Genomic DNA, 19,390 nt, shown 5'->3' with positions numbered 1-19,390 from the left:
GTTTTTGCATCAATTTAAACTTTTGGCTTCAGTGCTGTCCTTTGGCAATGAGTTCTGTTGCTGAGCTGTCTGACGTGATTCTTGTAGCTGATACTGAATCTTTGATTTGCTAATTCCATTTTATTGCCCAGGAGCTACTGAGGATTCAAGGCACACGACTGTTACAGGCGCTGGGGCAATACATGTGTCACGTCCATCGAGTTGTCACTCTAATGGAAAAAGTCTCGGACAATTCTGTGATGCCGATAGATACTCTGACTTTCCCATGTCAGGGAAGACATTTGATCATACTGTTGTTGAAAATGCTCATGTTTTGTGTTGAAGTCCAAGTGGGCAGTTGGATAATCCGCTCTCGTTTTTAGCCACTCTGTTCCTTGAGCGTTGCTTTCAGTTTCAGCACTTTATTACTAGAAAGACATTGATGAATTACAGTGAGTGGAGGAGGAAATAGAATGATTGATGGGTGACAGGACTAAGGCAAACTCAAAAGAATTAAATTTATGTAGCTGGAGTAAAGGACAGCAAGTGAGGAATATAATTTTATAAATATTTTAAAGTTTGTAGAGGAAAACAGTAAGTTAGGTTGGGTCATTGCCATTTAAAAACTTAAGAAAAATAAAGGACACTTGTGTTTTGTGTTAATGTGTTTATAACAGGTTTGCTTTGATGTTTTCATGATGTAGGAGCAGTAGTCCTATCAGCAAGAGATATAAAAGTAACTTTTGTAAAATGTAATTAAGGCAGTACTATAGTGGTAGGGAAAGGGCTGTGTCATCTTATAGACCTCCTCCCTACATGTATCTGATAACATGAAATTTCTTTTTTAGGGGGAAAAAAAAAGGTAAGACTAGATGGGATGATTGATTTAGAGAGTAAAATTGTGGAGTTTGGCTTGCTGGAATTTGATTCTCTGGAAAATACTTGTCTGCTCTGTTAAGGCATTAAAAGAGAATTGTGTTACTCCTTAGCCTTCACCTATACTTTCTTACTGTTGGGCACTGTGTCATATGCCGGTTGCTTGTTGCCTCCTTTTGTAAAGTGGTTGCTTTTCAGTAACGTTGATGACTCTGCTGGTGGGAATCTTAATATAAGGTGCTGTGTTCAAGAGAAAACAAACCCCGCAAACAAAAAACAACCCTTTCTCCCTATTCCTATAGGTACATTTTCCCTGTCCTTCCCCTATCAAATGAACTAACACTCACTACTTATCTCAGGATGAGCTGTTTTCTTGCAACCTGAGCACTTTTTTGTGTGTGTAGTTCAGAATCTTTCAAACTTCTCCCCCTTTCTGCATCATTTGGTCAGGAAATCCTTTTATCTCAAGAAGGGCAGTAACTTCAGCTATTTCCGAAATATTGCAAAGGAACCATCATCTTTAGTCCTCAGTCTTTTAGAGCTCTTTGTTTGCTTTTAGCTTGTTAATTCTTACAAGATTATTTGATGGTGAACAAAATTGGTAGCAATGTTTTTCCATCATCTTCGTATCCAGTATGTTAATCAACGCTCAGTACTGTTCAACTGTTCATCATCGGTGTTTTACAGCTACTCATCAATCCTCACATCATGTGTACCTTTTCTCCTTTTCCTGTTTTTAAGGGGAAAGATTGAGCAACAGTCAGCAATAGTCATCTCTGATCTGTGTGCTTTTCATATTTTTTGTGTTTTTTAGCTAAAGGCTCCCTGTTTTGGGACCACCTGCGTATTCTTTAAGGTCGGAGTCATCTTAGCTAGCTCATGTTCACTGCTTTGCTTGATACCAGTTCATGTTTGCTGTACACTGGCCTGTGGCAGTTTGGTAGCAGGCTATTCCCAATCTTTGGATTTCTGAAGTGCAGCTTGGGTGCAGGTATTCATGTGTCCCGTTGTTCAGATGTGCCATTCTCAAAGGCAGTAACTTTTTAGCTTCATCCTAAGTCACCTTGCAACCAAAATAGTGAACAAATTTACAGATGAAATACAAGCTTACTTGATAAGACTTAGATCAAGCTTCTAACTAAAAAATATAAATGCAGTTTAAAAGCAGGTTTAATCAGTTACTTACTATGTGTTTCCATCAGTGGAGGCTCAAAGTACTCAACAGTCTTCTGCTTTCTGGATGTTAGCCTCATCCACAAGCATGATGAAGGGTCTGGAGCATCTGTCCTTTGAGGAAAGGCTGAGAGAGCTGGGACTGCTCAGCCTGGAGAAGAGAAGGCTCAAGGGGGATCTTACCAATGTGTATAGACACCTGAAGGGAGCGTGCAGAGAGGATGGAGCCAGGCTCTGTTCAGTGGTGGCCAGGGCCAGAGGCCATGGGCACAAACTGACATACAGGAGGCTCCCTCTGCACATCAGGAAACACTTTTTCACTGTGAGGGTGACCGAGCACTGGCACAGGTTGCCCAGGGAGGTTGTGGAGTCTCCATCCTTGGAGATACTCAGAAGCATCTAGACATAGTCCTGGTCAACTGGTCTTGCTTGAGGAGGGAGGTTGGCCCCGATGACCTCCAGAGGTCCCCTCCAACCTCAACCATTCTGTGATACTGTGATTCTCTCCATCATCCATGGAAAACATCGGAATTTTGCAGGCAAAACAGTCTCAACTTAGGGAACTCTTGTTTAATTTATTGCTAGTTAACACAAACTTCTGATCACTGATTTGGGTGTTGAGGTGGGAAAAAAAGGGAGCGCAATCAAAAAACACTTAAGTAAATATGTTTTCTCACTCTTCTCCAGGTGCAATTTAAGTCAAACACCTTTACTCTTTTTCCTTTTCTCAACTTATTTTCTCCATGGCTTATGCTCAATCTGTCACAGTTCCTCTGATGAGATGATGGGTGGCCCAGAAAGTCAGTGTCATCTGTAAGGATTTCTTTCTGCTACTCTGTTTCTTACTGGTTTCCTCTGCAGCACGTTGGTTCTTCAGATTTTCCTCTGCTATGCTTTTCCTCAGAGTGTCTGCCCTGATGTGGGCCACCCACAAATTGCAGTCCCTTTGAGGGTGTACCTGCTCCAGCCTGGGTCACCCCCATGCCACAGTCTCTCAGAGTGGTCCCCATGTCGACATGGAATGCCAGCTCCAAGAGTGTGTCTCCAGCTGCTTGCAGTTGCTGGTTTCTTACATAAATATGTTGGAACAGGGGTGCCACGTGCAACCCCAAACCACAGTGACCCACTGGAAAATTCCTTGTCACGTGTAATTCAGCTTCCTTTAGATACATTTATGGTGTTAGAAGGTTGGAAGATCAGTTCTCTAATGCATTGTTCACTCTTAAATTTACGATGTGTTAAATTCTTTGAATTGAGACCATCATTTCTAGATATTCTGCCTTTCTTACCCAGTGCAAAATCCCAACAGCTGGACTGTAAGTACCTTCCTGTTCCTTTAAGCAAACTTGTCAGGTTAGATCCTTATCTCACGCAAGTCAGGTGTAAACTGAATTCCATCAACTGCTTGTTTAGATCTGGCTACTCACATTTAAGCCATTTTTTAGTCATTTTCCTTTCCTGTACCTTTTGAAAGCGAGTTCCTTGTAAAAGCAGTAGATCAGTTCTCCTCCTTTTAAATGTCAGCATTGTCTTTATTCATCCAGCAAGGCAGCTGAAACCTTCTGGGTTGCTGCTGTTTATTTGCTGTTTGATTCAGAGGGTTCAGCTTTTTTCCTTTTGTCATCCTGCATCTGTGTATGACTCCACTTTCTTTCCTTCAAATTGTGACCTACCACATTGTTTTCTTTTAACCTGTCTCAGTTGCTTTCTCAGTTGTTTGTTCGTGTTTTCCTATCTGTTGTCTGAACTCAGAATAGACTGGTATCCCAGATGGAAAGCATTTAGTTTTCTAGTTTGAACAACCATTACTCTGTTGTGGTTTTTTTCTTCTTTTTTTTTTTTTATGCCTTGAAGAAGCACATAGTTGAGGGTTTTCATTTTATCTCTGCTCACAGACTTTCCAGGTTTGTGGAGGTCTAGAATAAATAAAAAAAAAAAAAAATTCCCCATTTTCCTTTTCAGATCTATTTTACAATTTTTTTTGAAAACCAAAATTCTGTTGAAAAACCTTTTAAGGGAATATGTAGGTTTGCCTGCGAGCAGATTGAAAAACTTTGGCTGAAGTCAAGCAAGAAGAATTTTAACAAATATCCTGTTAGTAGTTAGGTACTAGTTTGTTGTAAAATGCTAAATTAAACCCTTCCAAATTGGATGTTATGATAGGCAAATATTTAGCTACATTTTTCTTTTTAAGGCAATTAAGCCCAACTATAAATTGACTGTGACCTTTAAACAAGCTGCATAATGGTTCTGGTGCCACAGTTATTTTCTGTAAACTTGTGATTTTTAGCTTCTACAAAGCAGAGCTCTTTTTTCAGGCTTTTTTCATTGATACTTATTTTCTAAAGGGTCAGACGTATTGTAGATAATAAGTAGATACAGATAAGTAGATTCTCACATCAGAAATGACTATCAGATTGTGTAACCCAAATTCTCTTGTAATGCAGGCCACTATTTTTATTATTATTTGACTAAATACAGTGATTTTGTATGTATTTAAGTATGGCTTTCAGTGGGAAAGCCAGACTTCTTTCAGAATTTAAAAAAAAAAAAAAGGTCGTTATGGGAATTACCTACCATTTCTTTTGGTACTATTTGCTCACGGTAAACCAGATTTTCAAAGAAGAGTATCAAGTTATTTGTTGATTCACTTTCCAGCTCTTATTTCTTGCTGTAGCTCTTCTCTGCATCTCAACCCCTGCCAAAAGAAAAATGTTGGGTAGCTTTATTACCTATAACTTTCTTTGTGTCCGGGTACTCAAACGCAATGCCATTATCTACACCAACCTCCCACCCTCAGAAAAAAATAAATCACTTATTCATTTCCATTTAGCTGAACCAGGTGGGTGACAGAAAGAGGCTTGAAGGACCCTCAGGTGGTTTTTCTGGACCCTTGAACCACTCGTAGTTCTCTTCTATATGTCTAATTTTTAGGTTCTCTGAAAAAGGCTGCTATTCCATTATCAGTCTTATCAGAATCTTGTAGTTATAACTCTTCACCTCTATATACAATTTTACATCTATTAGTCCTTTTGTTAGTATGAATAGCACACAGTAGGTAATAGAAGTATTAAAACCCAGGTAACTACTTGGGAAATCAAGTCTAAGCTGAGGGGAGAATATCTAATTAAATGTGGTACTGTTTCATGTTTTATAACATCTTTAGTCTTCATTAGCCAACACACCTACCAGAGCAAGGATAAAGAGCCAAAATCAGGGACGGTGTATTAATGGCACCCTCAGTTCAGTGTATGCATAGGGCAGCAATGACAGGGAAAACAAGATTCGGTTCCCTTGCTGACTTTTTGGAGAGCACAGTATTGTGCCAAATTGCTCTGTGTCCTGTTATTAGGGTGTCCCACTTGTGTGTTTGCAGGTTCGCAGCCAGCAGATCAAGGTAAGCAACTACGTGCTTGTGAGGCTGCATCTGGAGTACCGCGTCCAGTTTTGGGAGACCTTTTCTTGTATGGGAAAGGAAACCTACGGGACCAAGTCCAGTGGAGAGACCTCAGGGTGGCTGGGGTTAGAAGCACACAAGGTCTAAGAAGATGCTGCAGTAATTTGGTTTGTTCAGCCTGCAGAAAAGAGTATTTTTTTTCTGTATGTGACCATCTAAAAGAGTTAGAGGAAAAATATAGCCAGGCTTCTCTTAGAAGTGCACAAACAAGAGACAACCATCACCAGTTTCTGTGGGAGAAACTGGCTGGATATAAGGAGAAAATTGTTCCTCATGAGAGGGATTAAACACCCAGGAGCATGAGCCCAGAGAGATGGCGAATCTCCATGCTTACAGATTTTCAGACCTTGACTGGGGACTCTGGGCAGCCTGGTCTAATGTTGAAGTTAGCCCTGCTTTGAGCAGAGGGTTGGACTGGAAATCTCTGGAGGTCCCTTCCAAGCTGGATCAGTATGTTACTCTAGTTACAACATGAATGCGGATTCCTAATTTCCAGAATTCTTTGACTTGTTCTGCCAGAAAATGTTGAAATCTGTGCTTTCTGCCTTTACACGTCAGCGTTTACTTGGTGACCACAGTGTGCTTCTGAGCCACTACAATTATTTCTCACTCTAGTATTTGAGGATTGTGCAGTTTTGTGCTTGAGATCGCTCTTTGGTAGGTGTGGATAGCCTTTGGCTTCACGTCTATCCATAATGGCAGGTGCCGTATAAGACGGCTCCAGTGCCTTTCAATTTTAATGGGCAACAAGCTCTGTAAAGCAGAGATGAATGTGGTAGAAGACAGCAACCAGAGAAACTGGGTCGTTCTAGCAATGGACAAAAGGATGGTTTATACTACTTCTCTAAACGTAGAGTTGTTTAATTTCCCAGCACTGTTTCTTTTGAAGTGAGTGTTCAAAACACTGCTGGTGAACTGAAAAAAATAAATCCAAAAATTGCTATAATGTACTGAAAATACTAAAAACGATGTGGAAATGTTGTAGCTTGTAAGGTTTTTCTATTCTTAATTGTTCTTAAAGTAATACAATTAAAATTCTAGTAAGTGATACAAATAATTAGAAATGAAGGTCTTCAGTCTGTCTGAGGACTCCAGATAACTTTGTAATAAATAAGTGGAAAAATAATAGATACAATTTAAATATAAAATCTCCTTTTTTTTTTTTTTAGGTTTAGAATTCAAGAGGGAGGGAGGCAGTTGGCTTTTAAAATGTGAAAACCTCTTTATGTTTAGTAATAGTGCTAGCAATACAAATGCATTCAACCCCCAACACTTAGGTTTCTTTCTAGAATGCACCTTTTTCTTGATTTGTTCTTTGTACTGTAAGCAGAGGAGCAGCATCCGCAATAAAAAAATAGAAATCCAAGAATAAGGGGGTTTCTCCTAAATTAAGATTCTCTAGCTGGAGGAATCACTGCTAACTTGAGGAACAGCAATACTTTTTTTGCAGAGCAGTATTTATGTTGTACTCTGACCTGTTACTGCTTTGTGCGACCTGTCTCCCACTCATCTATCTCCTTTTGCATATCAGGATTTGAAATGAGAAAAGGTTAAGAACAGCTAGTTGAAATGATGTGTCCAAGTTGAGTGATGAGTTGATGACACAATGGTAAATAAATATCTCTGGTCTTCAAAGCGGAAAGTATTTTTATCATATATTTGGGTGTCTTGCGTAATACAAGTGATGGTGTGCTACTAGCTAAGTGGAGGCATAAAATTCTGGTCTTGATCTAAACTTTGCCAATGATAGACGTAGTCCCCGTTATGAATTCAATGCAAAAAAAGTCTTATTTCTTTCTAGTCTTGCTCTTATTTTTCTTGGCTGCACATGGCATTGGCTGTGCTCTCAGCAACCCACCATGGTGATCTTCCAAGTCCCTTTGTAACCCCACTGTTTCTCAAGATACTTGACCATCCTGTTAACATGGCCCAGATGGATACGTGGACTTTAAATAAAGCCAGTTGTAAACTACTCCTTCTTGTGTTTCCGGGTAGACAACAGGGAGGTTGTCATTATTACTACTCTTCCTATTCACTTTCTGCTTCCCTTTCTTTTCCATCCTTCTGGAGAACAAAGCCTTTATGATGACAGTGTGGTTATTTGCTGAAAATCCGTTTTAGAGGACTGATCTTTAGGGTGAAACACAAGCTTGTCAAGGGTTTTCTTGTAACAGTTCCATTGGTAGATCTATCTGTAGTGTATTTTTAATTTTGTGCATTCTTTGTAGACTTCTTTGCACAATTGTAGTTGCTTATGCTACCGTTCTCTGGTAGGTTATCCAGCATACTGATTAGATAAAGGTTTTTATCTCGTATTATTCTGAAATATAATCTGGGGTGCTGCTTCATAGCTTACTTGTTGCCAGGACTTAAATCATCATTCTGTAAGTAAAACTACAGAAGGGAAAAATGTTTGGTTTCTTTTTTTTTTTTTTAACATAATGTTTATACTTCTTGGCACGTAAACCAGTTGGAGACCTTATCTTGACTTCCATGAACTTGGATTGAGCCTGTAGTTATTTTCGAGACCCAAACTATTCTGAACATTAAAGCTTTTCTCTTGCTCTCTGTCTTGATAATTGGTGATAATGGGAAATGAAATATTGGAAAAGAAACGAGAGGTTAAGTGAGGCTTTCCTGGAGTGGGGCTGCCTTGACTTAAAAGACTCTGAGTGTGCATAATGTAGAAACTTGCCTGTTATTTACCTGTAGAGTTCAATCACTGAGAAAGTGGCATTTATCAAAGCCATGACTTCCAGCTTGTCTGACTGCAAATATGAAGGCAGCTTTTTCCAGAAGAAGAAAATTCAGTACATAGCAACGAGAGATTTTTGGTTTTGTTGGGGTTTTTTTAAGTACAATAAATGATTGACTGTTCCATTTGTTTCTTAAAAGATGTGTTTGAGAGCTGTATGTTGGTCTTAATAATTAGTTTTGAGAATAACTAACTCTTTAGGAACTGGGAAGATAAAAATAGAGCTGAATGATCTGAGTGGAAAGCTTTACATTTTTGTTGCTTGTGTTTTAGATAATACTTTTCCTGAATGTCTTGGAACCTTTTTAATGTCATTTTCCTGCTTGCTTTCAGTTCTTCCCTCACTGCATTTTCATCTCTCAGCTTCTCAGTTTGACAAATGTTGTTCCTGATCTTGTTCTTGCTTTTGGTGAAATTGCTGACAGCTTTCAGGGCAGCGATGAATGCCTGCAACTCCCCTGAAGTGACTGGGGGGGTTAAAGCGCCTTTGGAATTGGGAAGTTTGGGGTCCGTCTCTACCTGCCAAAGGAAGAAGATAATATTTAGCACTTACACTTCTGCCAAAGGTTTCCAAGCTGTGTCTGCGTGCCTGCTGAGCCTTCTCTATTTGTATGTACTCTGGCATGTCGGCTCTTTGGGGAGAAGCAGATTTGGTTTTTTGCTTCATCTGTGGTGTGGTTTTGTGATGTGTTATGGCCAAACGTCCGTAACTGTTCACAGATAGGTACTGGGAAGAAAGAGGATGGGGAGTGCTTTGTGTCAAGTGTTTGGAACCCCGTAAGTGCCGGTGAAGTTGTGGTGTTGGTGGGCTTAGGAGGAGCCTGTTCAGTCCTCTGTGATTAATACTGTGACACAAATTCTTTCTCAAGACTGAGCTCTAGCCTAAAGACCGGCAGCAAGTGCACGCTCTCATCATCCATGCAGAGAAGAGAATTTCACAGTTAGGGACTTCTTGGCAAAAATTTTCAGGAGGAAGGAAGAAAAGTGCAGCTTCCTTTTCGAAACTGCTCTTAAAAAGCCTGACTGCTCCAAAGCTATTTCAGGGTCATTCTTGACTTGGAGGCAAGCAAAGTAATACATTGTTGATAGATGTTCTTTCAGTATATTTAATATTTACTGGTATTAAGGGACCAGACCTTAGCTTGGCGGTCTGCTTACTGTATCTCTTTGCTTTTCATTTTTAATGTTTAGCTGACAGGCTCACTATAAACGTAAATGCTGAAGTGCAAGCAAATGTCTTATTTCACTAATAGTATCTTCAGTTACTAGGGAATGATTTTTTTCCCTCACCAGTTTTAAATCTGTGCTTCTTTCTATGCAAAGCATGCTATGCTATTTCTAGTTTCTTGAAACAGCAGCACTGAGATTTTGGACACTGCAGAAGGATGCCTTTTTTTTTTTTTTTTTTTTTTTTAGTAACTGTGGAAGTGTTCTGTTAAATACTTAGAAAAACAAATAAAGTGGGAGAGATGCAAATTAATAGTGTTACTTTTATGCACTGATTTGTCATTCCTGGTGGTTTTTGTCAATGTTTGCTTTTAGGATATAAGTGGACATCAGCTTCCTCAGTCTAGTGCCCGCTGGCTGTCAGCTGGTCACTACTGAAGCGCATCAGCAGCGAAACGTTACCTATGGCCTGTTCACATTACTGCGTGTCTAGATCCCTGTCTGTTACTCTGTTGCTTGTATAAAGTTACTTTCCTTAATTTGAGCCTTAATAATTGAACATTAAAAAAGCCCCACACTCTTTAGTCTTCAAAAGTACCTTTGAATTAGCAATAGCTTTCATTAATCTGATGGCGACGTTTATTTAAATTGTGTAGTTACATGACATCGCAGCTACGGAGGCCAGAAGATGAGGCTTCCTAAGCTTTTTCAGCTATGTCATGACATCACTTTAGGCAAATAAAATTTAAGCCGTTTTCTCCCATTTATAGAATTGGGAATAATGTTTTGTTGGTGTTTCTGTAATGAAAAGAATAAAGACAATCAAACATCATTGTCGGTATCTTTTTCTAACACTTTTCTACTTGATAATCCTCTTATTTTGTGATAAACCGTGCTTTGATTTTTATTTAATTAACTATGTTTTAACTACCTTGGCTTATACATATGCTCAAAATATTTGAAGGGTACTCATTAAATCTGAGTTATTCGAGTATTGGACCCTTTTTATGTATTGAATTTCCCTTTAGGAATAGAAATAAAGGAATACTTCTTAAATGGCTTTTGCTTTAAAAGGGTTTGTGGGTAGAGTTGTCATGGTATTCAGACACTCCCTTAATCAAAGAGAAAAGTCCTGAGAGATGAATGAATTGACCAGTAAATATTGTCACACGTGTTCCCCTTCCAGGTGTCAGCGGTGGACTCCTTGGAGGGTCCCCTTCTTCAGGTGGAGGGATTGAGTGATCTGAGACTGGAGCTCCACAGTAAGAAGATGAACATGCACTTAGTCCTTATAGATGAGTTACACCGTCATCTTTACATCAAATCGACTAACAGAGTAGGACAACGCAACAAGGAGAAAGGGAGAATAAGGTGGGTTTGATGTGATGCTAACTGAGGGCAGGAGGTCTGGGAGGGAAGAGGACAGCAATTTCCGAAGTAGAAACTTTCTTGGGAGAGTGCCATCAACTTACACCTCAACCTTTCATTTTTGGCAAGTGAATTTCTCATGCTTATGGCTGTGGAGAGCAGAAAAACTCCAAATATGTTGATGCACCTTTGAGCCTGTGAACAGTCTGTTCTCGTTCTTTCACTTTTGCTTAGCGATTCTGTGGGTTTTGGGGTTGTTTTCTTTTTTTTTTTTTTTTTCCCCCTCTTCCCACAGAATTATGATGAGGACAGTTCTGTTTAGCATTCTTTTCCTTCTCTGATGCGTATACCTTTCCTACAAATGTCATGATTATGAGGCTCAGGTCAGGCAAAGGGAAGAACACAGGGAAAAATTGCTCATCTTTTCTATCAAAGGTCCAAGGTTTAAAAGACTTCCAGCTAACCATAAGGTTACTGGCCGCAGGTTGCAATATTGTGAATTCTAAGTTTGAGGGCAGTAGAGTTGTTGGGAGGGAAGGAAGAAAGATAATGGCTAGAAAAGAGAGATACAGTATTGGAAGATAACTTTTGTAGAGTAGGAGAGGTAATAAACACAGGCAGGGAGCAAAAGAGGAGCCAGCATATGATAAAGATGCAGAGAAAAGATAAATTAGCATTTTATTATGAGAAGGAATAAAAAATGCCTACCAAAAATAAGAGGAGAGATAGTAAGTTACATTGACTGAATTTATGAAATAAAGGATTGATTGAAGTTGAAATTTCTAGGAAGGAGGGTTGCTAGCAAGTCATCAGTCTCTTCCTTACTCATCTTGTTAATTAAAAACAGACACAAAGCTTTGCTGCACCCAGACTATGTGACTGCTAATTAACTGCAGTTTTGTATGACTGCTACAGGGACCCTTATCTTTTTCTTGTTTTCTATCTTTTTTTCACATTCCCTGTTGCACTTCATTGATATTTGATGACATGAACCCTTGCATCAAGGACAGTCTTGTTACTTTGTTTTAGTGTGCTACTTTAGACTGGCTGTTGACCAGAATGCAATAACATTTGCAATTATTTCTTGTATTGCTTTTATGTGTGTTCTAACATTGCTGAGCTGGAATGCATAGCTAATCCCTGTAAGTATGGTATTGTAGGCGTATAGGGAGTATAAGTGGCTCTTAGGCAGGATAGTGAGCATAGCCCTTGTCTTTGCAGGTTTCTGAAATCATTTTGACCTCTAAGGGAACATACTGAACTCCATTATAAAAACCTTCTCCAGTTTTTTCTATTAAAAATGATTTCTTGCTTGCATTCCCCTGCCACATCTAGCTTCATGCCTTTTGTTATGCAACTGGAGAAGCATGGCACATTTTTGGCAAATAATACTATGTGAATTTATTATGAAAATGACCAAGTAGAAAGTCTCCTTTCTGAGTAAGGAGGTTTATTCAGAGAGGGATGCACGTAGGTGTGCACAGAACAGGAATTTGAAGGGGAGGAAAAAGAATGGAGGATTTTAGTGGGAACTAAAAAAGCTTGAAGGATTAAGTAGTTGACAGAAGGCATGGAAATGGGAGCATCTCTTCTCCTTAACATATATTTTTCCAGAAAGATGTTAACAATTCCATGTTAATTTATCATCATGCTAGTAGCAGTAGTTAATTGTGCTGGAGGTGAATGTGTCTGTTGGGAAATAATCATGTGCTGTGGTGAGCTCCAATGTGCCTGTGTCCTGATCGTGTTGTGGTGACCAGTCAGGCAAGTCTAGAGTGCTGTTAAATTCTGAGAGGCCTTGGGAAACCAAATTTTGTCTTTGATACGACATTGTTCCCTCGTCATTGCCAAAAAATGGCTTTTTCCCTTTTCATTCAAATGTGTATATACACACACCCAATCGTATTCATCTGTGGACTTGTGCTTTAAGCTAGGTTTTGTAAACCTCTTGTATCAAAACTGTGTGTTATCTATATTTATCACTTAGGCTTACAAATTTAAGAAATGAATGGATTATATTTGTTAGTTAACTAAGATTGTAAATAAAGGTAAACTGTTTGCTTTAATTCTTTCCCCTCACACAGTTCACTTGTGAAAGATGCCACTTCTGTACCTCTTATGGATGTTACTAACTTGTCTACACCTCGAAAGTTCCTTGAAACTTCCCAGTTCAATACTCCTGGAAGCTCCAACAGTGAGTATTTAAGTCACGTGCATTCCTCACAGAATTAATTTGTAGATCTCCAGCTGGTTTTGCAAGAGTCGTAGTAGGCATATCATCTCTTCATGGATGGCTGCTGATGGCAGGCCCTGAAACAAAAAGTTAGGAAGTCATTTTTGCAATGTCAGGAAATGGGTGAGTGGGATGTCCAAGGGTGGAACTTGGCAATATCTGTGTTTTTCTCTTGGCAAGTAAGCCTTCCTCCCTCTTCCTCCCCATCAGCTTCAATTAAATACACTTAGTTTTCAGTGCCTGTTCTGATCTTGATCACGTTCCTTATATGTTGGGCAGTCAGTTCAGTTTACATAGACATCTCCTCTACATTATTTAATGTAGGCAGGTATGTGTAGGTGTTACAGAAGTTGAGTTTTTTTCTGTGTTAGAGCCAAAAGGTCAAAGCTTTTCCTTGTGGGAACTGTAACTTTGACTAAAGGTGTATCTATCCACAGGAATAATCTAGTGGTGATCTTTGTATACCCGTTACTACAGCGAACACTGAGCAAACCACTCAAGTTTCATTGGTGCTTTTGTGTGAGGCTTTGAAAGTGCTGTGCAGATGGGGAATTAATCCTTGTATTGTTTCAGTAGATTAATAAGTGGGATTGTCCTTGTTTACCAAATAAATAAAATGAATAATACAGAACTGACCTACATCTCTCCCTCCCTTCCTCTCAAAACTTGACTGTTTCAGTATTCCTCAAATGCAAAGAATCTTCTCTTCTCATCCTTATTAATTTTTTTTGCCCTTACTTGTGCTTGCTTGTTTCTGATTTTTCTTGTCATGCTTGCCTCCTAGACTCTTCTGTTTGATCATTCTTATCTTTGGCTCTTGTAGGGGTTTTTGTTATTTAGCCCTGCTCCTGTAGGGTTGGCTAGTCTCTCAGAGCCTGAGGCGGTATTTCTACATAGTGGAGGTTTGTCAGGAGTCACTTGTGACATGCCAATGTAAACTTTCAGAACTGGAAACTGCAGCTTGGTTGTGGAAATCTGGAAGAGAAGAACCATGTGAATATTTTTGGGAAAAAAAACTTAAGAATTCCTGTTTGGTCCCTGTGATTGGTGAGAAGTTCAGTTCAGTTTCTTGCTAAAGATCACATGGTTTTGATCTGAATCCCAGTCTCACCACTGTAACTATTAACCTACTTCCTTTTCAGTGAGTTAGTTCTGTAGTGTCTGCCATTATTTTCCACCTAAAATATTAGTCCTCTCTATAGTAAGAAAAAAAAAAAATCAAAGTTATGGAGCTGATGGGCATCTCCCATCACACCTTATGATGGGGCACAGACAGCAGGAGATGCACCTATTGAAGAATGGAAATCCTTCTTTCAGTTCCTTTAGTGCCTTCCGTAGTTGATTTTTTTTTTAATGCTAGTGTAATATGAACCTAAAATATGCTCTGAAAAGAATTTTGTTGACACTTGTCACCTTTAAAGGCTTACAGATCCTAGCCAATCGTTGCTGCATCTGCTGAGATTGGTAAGAGGTTCGTCATAATCCAAAGCTGGCCGAGAAGGTTTTTTTCCCAGCTGTACCCAGTGTAATCATAGAATCGCAGACTGGTTTGGGTTGGAAGGGACCTTAAGACCATCTAGTTCCAACTCCCCTGCCATGGGCAGGGATACCCTCCACTAGATCAGGTTGCCCAAAGCTCCATCCCACCTGGCCTTGAACACTGCCAGGGAGCCAGGGGCAGCCACAGCTTCTCTGGGCAACCTGTGCTAGGGCCTCTTCACAATGAAGAATTTTTTCCTTATATCTAGTCTAAATCTGTGCTCCTTTAACTTAAAGCCATTACCCCTTGTCCTATCACTACAGTCTTTACAATTGTAAAGATAAATGCATTTCTAGTGTTCATGCTGGACTACTGCAATTCTATCTAAACGAAAGTCCCAAGGCATGCTGATTTTTTCAGAGCCCAAGGCTTCATGAACACTGACCTAGTGTTCCTATTTATGTACTGCCCTTCTCCTTCAGCAGAATCCAGTTCAAGTTTATTGCACTGATTTTCAGAGAGTCATAGAATACCAGGCTGGAAGGGACCTCCAGGATCATCTGGTCCAACCTTTCTTGGCAAAAGCGCAGTCTAGATAAGATGACCCAGCATCCCATCCAGCTGAATCTTAAGTGTCCAGTGTCGGGGAATCCACCACTTCCATGGGGAGATTATTCCAATGGCTGATTGTTCTCATTGTGAAAATTTTTTTCTCCAGAGTCCAATTGGAGTCTCCCCAGGAGTAACTTGCACCCATTGCCCCTCGTCTTTTCAATCTGACTCCTTGTAAAACAAGAGTCTCCATCTTCTTTGTAGCCACCCTTTAAGTACTGGAACATGGTGATGAGGTGACCCCTAAGCCTTCTTTTCTCAAGGCTGACCAAACCCAGTTCTCTCAACCTTTCCTCGTATGGCAGGCTTCCCAGGCTTTGATCATCCTGGTGGCCCTTCTCTGGACTCTGTCCAGCCTGTCCACATCTTTTTTGTATAGTGGGGACCAAAACTGAACGTAGTATTCCAGGTGTGGCCTGACAAGTGCTTAGTAGAGTGGGATAATGACTTCTTTAACTCTGCTGGTGATGCTCTTGGTGATGCAAACCAGCATCCTGCTGGCTTTCTTTGCCACAGCAGCACACTATTCACTCATATTGAGCTTGTTGTCCACCAGGACCTCCGGGTCCTTTTCCACAGAGCTGGTTCCCAGCCGGATAGATCCCAGCCTGTGTTGCACTCCTGGATTATGTTTTCCCAAGTGCGAGACCTTACATTTGTTTTTACTGACCTTCTTAAGGTTCTTGTTAGCCCACTCTTCCAGCCTATCCAGGTCTTCCTGCAGGGTGGATCTCCTTTCCAAAGTGTGAACATCCCCACTCAGTTTGGTATCATTGGCAAACTTCATCAGGATACACTTGATCCCATCATCCAGGTCATTTATGAAGATATTAAATAGCATTGGGCCCAATATCAATCCCTGTGTATTGATTTTCAGTGTACAGTTCTTGTACTGAACTCCCTGTGATCATCCATGACGTCTTGCCCACCACGATTGTGACTTTGTGTGGTAACAAGATTATACAGAAATCAACAGCGTCAGCCTGTGCATAGACTCACAGATACTGGTTACAAAAGTCTTCTGAGGAGCAGAACCAAAAATAACCAACTTCAGTTTTGAAGTAACATAACTGCTTATCTTGCTGCAGTTGGAACCAAATCTAAATTCCAGATTTTGATAAAACTTCTCCAAAATGAGTTGAAAGTAAAGCCTGGATTATCCATCTGACAGGGATGTTTATAAGTTTTCCTCAGATACATTTTACACAGCATGGGTGATGGTGCATTATATTAGATAGAAAGGTAAATCAACGTGTGAAAGGTGCCCCTTCTGTAAGGAAGGAGTGAAGTACAAGATATTTAGTTTGATTCCATTTTTTGGCAGAGATGAGGCCAAGACTCTTTTTCCACGATCTTTTACTTTGAATAGGACATGGGACCCCTATTTGATGTATTAGCTCCAGTTAGAATATTGAGGTTTGGGATTTGCTTACCTGGGCCATTCAGACATGTCGTCTTATACAAGTAGTGAGACTCTGTTTTCAAATAAAAAAGGTTATTAGGTTATTCCTTTTTTTCAGGGGGTTGTTGGTTTTGGGTTTTTGTAGTGATTCCCCCCACAGTATACCAGGCAATGTTTACATGTGTTTTATTAATCACTTGTGACAGCAGAACAAGAAGTGGTTCTAACATTGTTAAAGCATACCTAGATAAGTGTTTTCTGACTTATTTGAGACTTCTAAAAAATCAGCAAGTTCTAATTTTATTTGCTTGATGCAATGTTGATGGTGTTTAAAATCACTTGTCCTAACATGCCCTGATAAACAGTTATTTCATACCGTATTTGAATGAAGGTTCTAGGGTACAAGCAACAGGTAAGAACTGCAGTAGTGGTCTCTAAGAACTAGGTTGTTTGTGAACATAAAACGGGCGTTGCTCCTTTCGCTCCAAAGGCCTGAAAGCAAAGGCTCTGATGGCTTCATCCTCAACTCTAGTCAATTGGTATAGGTCAGTTGAGAATCTACCTTAAAAATTCTTGTTCCTGCAGATCCGTTCTTGCTCTTCATGCCCAACGCATCAGAAAATGTCTTACCGGGCTCCTCGTTACACTCTGTACCACTCAGGGAAGTGCTAGGCAAGTGTGCCTCAGACTGGGAAAGATCTAGATTGTAATACAGAACATTTGATCAGCATAAAGTATGCATATGGTTTTGCTTCAAGTGCACAATGTACTTATGTATATTTTTTCCCACATAATTTTATTTAAAAGTAGCCTTTTCCAGGACTGCAGAGCTACCAGAGAATTTAAAACTTATGTGTGCGCATAACAAAAGCTGTTTCTGCCTTTAGTCATTTAAGTTCTTTGGCTTTTTATTGATGAAACAAAGTGGCCGTGCATATTAATGCATGTCGTTATAAAGCACTGACTCATTCAACCCATCTCAGCAAAGATGCCAAAATTTTGAGTCCTTTCTGCATTCGCTTCCCAAAGGAGATGTTACCTTGTGCTGTAGAATCTTTATAAGGAAATTAAAGCTGTTCCTGCTGCACTTAAAATAAACAAAACCTTTAGTAATGTTCACCTGAGGATTGTAGATATGGCAGTTCACCAGTAACATTTTCCCTTCATGCCAGTTCAGAGAAATAAATTCACTTTGAAATTATATTTCTCTGCTTGAACCTTCTGTACTCTGAAGAGTATTTATGAAGGTTCCTGTGTTGCCAGGCTCTTCCTGGAACTCTAAAACGTGCTCACTCAGTACATTGCAAACCCAAGAGTGCCCTTTCCGGAAAAATTCCTGAGAGTACTCTTTAGAAATCTGACAGAAGATGAGCTGAGGTGGTAACAATCAATATTGTTATTGATGGCTCATGTAAAATTTATGCTGAACAGATAATATACTTAGTGATCCATCCTTCTCAACTCCAGGAGAAAAATGTACCTTCTAGATCCCAGCAGTGTAGTGGCTTCTAAGGTCAAGTTCAGTTACTACTCTTGGCTCTGTTTCTTCAAGAACTCAAGTACTTCTGTGTAGGTGGAAACGTGTGGAGACCTGTGAACTTGGCCCTGCAAAATAACTGCAGGAGCCAGAGCTTTAAGGTCCAATTTTAAAGGTGGCTCTAAAAACACATTCTCTGTTGTCACAGTTGCTTCCACTTCAAACATACCCAACAAATACATAAAAGATATTTTTTTTCCTATTAACCTCACCTGAGGATCTGATACCAGCTGGGTGATTTTTCTCTATCATTTGTACTAAAAATTAAATGATCCCCTCACTGAACCAGAGTTTTCCTATTTTAGCTGTTTTGCATTTGCACAAATCCAACTGAGAACTTGATCGGAAGGTGGTGGGAATCCAGCGGTGAGTCTGATTCTCTCCTGCTATCATTGCATTGCTGCACAAAACGCAGAGTTTATTCTTAACTCAGGGTAAATTTTTGCGCCTAGAATGTTTAAGAGGAAGTCTGTTCCTGCAGTGTAAGAAGGTTTTGCAACTGCTCAGTAAACACGAAAGCCTTTGAAGTAACTTTTTGTGTGTCTAATTTTTTGCAGGACCATGATTTCTCTCACTGATCCTCGTTGATGGTTTGTGTTCTGACTTGATGCTAAGTCACTCTTCCTGTATAATTTCATTAGTTGTTCTTATACGTGGTCTCAACATAAGATCTTTGATTACTGCACACTTATTTTTTTTATTTGGAGGCACAGCTTTCATGCTTGTTTGTATAAGGATGATTTTGAATGTAGCTTACAGAGTTGCTTTGTTCAGTTTTCTCAGAGTGAAATGTTGTTTCAATGGATTTGAAAGAGTGGCTAGGTCAAATTAAAATACCTCTGTTTTTGAAAGACTAACATCCTTAAAATTATAGATGGAACTGTGTGAACAGCACAGTTTTAGAAGGAAGAAATTTGCCTTGAGGCTTTGAGGTTATTGATCTCAGAGACCCATTTTCTTCTAGGCTTGATAGTAAGGCAGAGCAGAAAATTACCAAAATTTTTAAAGGACCAGTTTCTCAATTAACTGTCCATTTGCTGCTCATTGTCTCCTTTCATGGGTCAGAACAAGGATTCAGCACCAGAAATTAGCAGATGACGTTTCTTGAAATCTTAAATTACACCTTTGGGGCACGATGAATTTGCATCCTTTTCTCTAGAAGGACTGAAGGCAGAAAGGGCATAATCAGAAAGGACATAAATCATGGGAAATAGTACATTAAATTTAACTAGTTGCCCATAAAAGCACACAGCTAATGAAATCTTCTGTAATGAGTAGCAGCAAATTTTGACCATTCATTGGAATGAAAAACAAGGCACAAGAGTCTTTTCTTTAGCTGCTTTGCTTAAAA

General features: G+C 39.6%; 1 protein-coding gene across 4 annotated transcripts in view; it reads left to right on the top strand.

Moving 5' to 3' along the window:
• Positions 1-19,390, top strand: part of EXOC4 (exocyst complex component 4) — a 404,878-nt gene that overhangs the window by 33,935 nt on the left and 351,553 nt on the right. For all 4 annotated transcript variants that reach the window (XM_054837585.1, XM_054837596.1, XM_054837605.1 and 1 more), the window contains exons 4-5: positions 10,594-10,778; positions 12,860-12,969. In XM_054837585.1, the coding sequence (XP_054693560.1) occupies positions 10,594-10,778; positions 12,860-12,969 (295 nt within the window). The remainder of the gene's footprint in view (positions 1-10,593; positions 10,779-12,859; positions 12,970-19,390) is intronic.

The sequence above is a fragment of the Grus americana genome, chromosome 1 (genome assembly GCF_028858705.1).
Source record: "Grus americana isolate bGruAme1 chromosome 1, bGruAme1.mat, whole genome shotgun sequence".
In the NCBI taxonomy this organism is placed as follows: domain Eukaryota; kingdom Metazoa; phylum Chordata; class Aves; order Gruiformes; family Gruidae; genus Grus; species Grus americana.
This window is presented reverse-complemented; position numbering and strand designations above follow the sequence as displayed.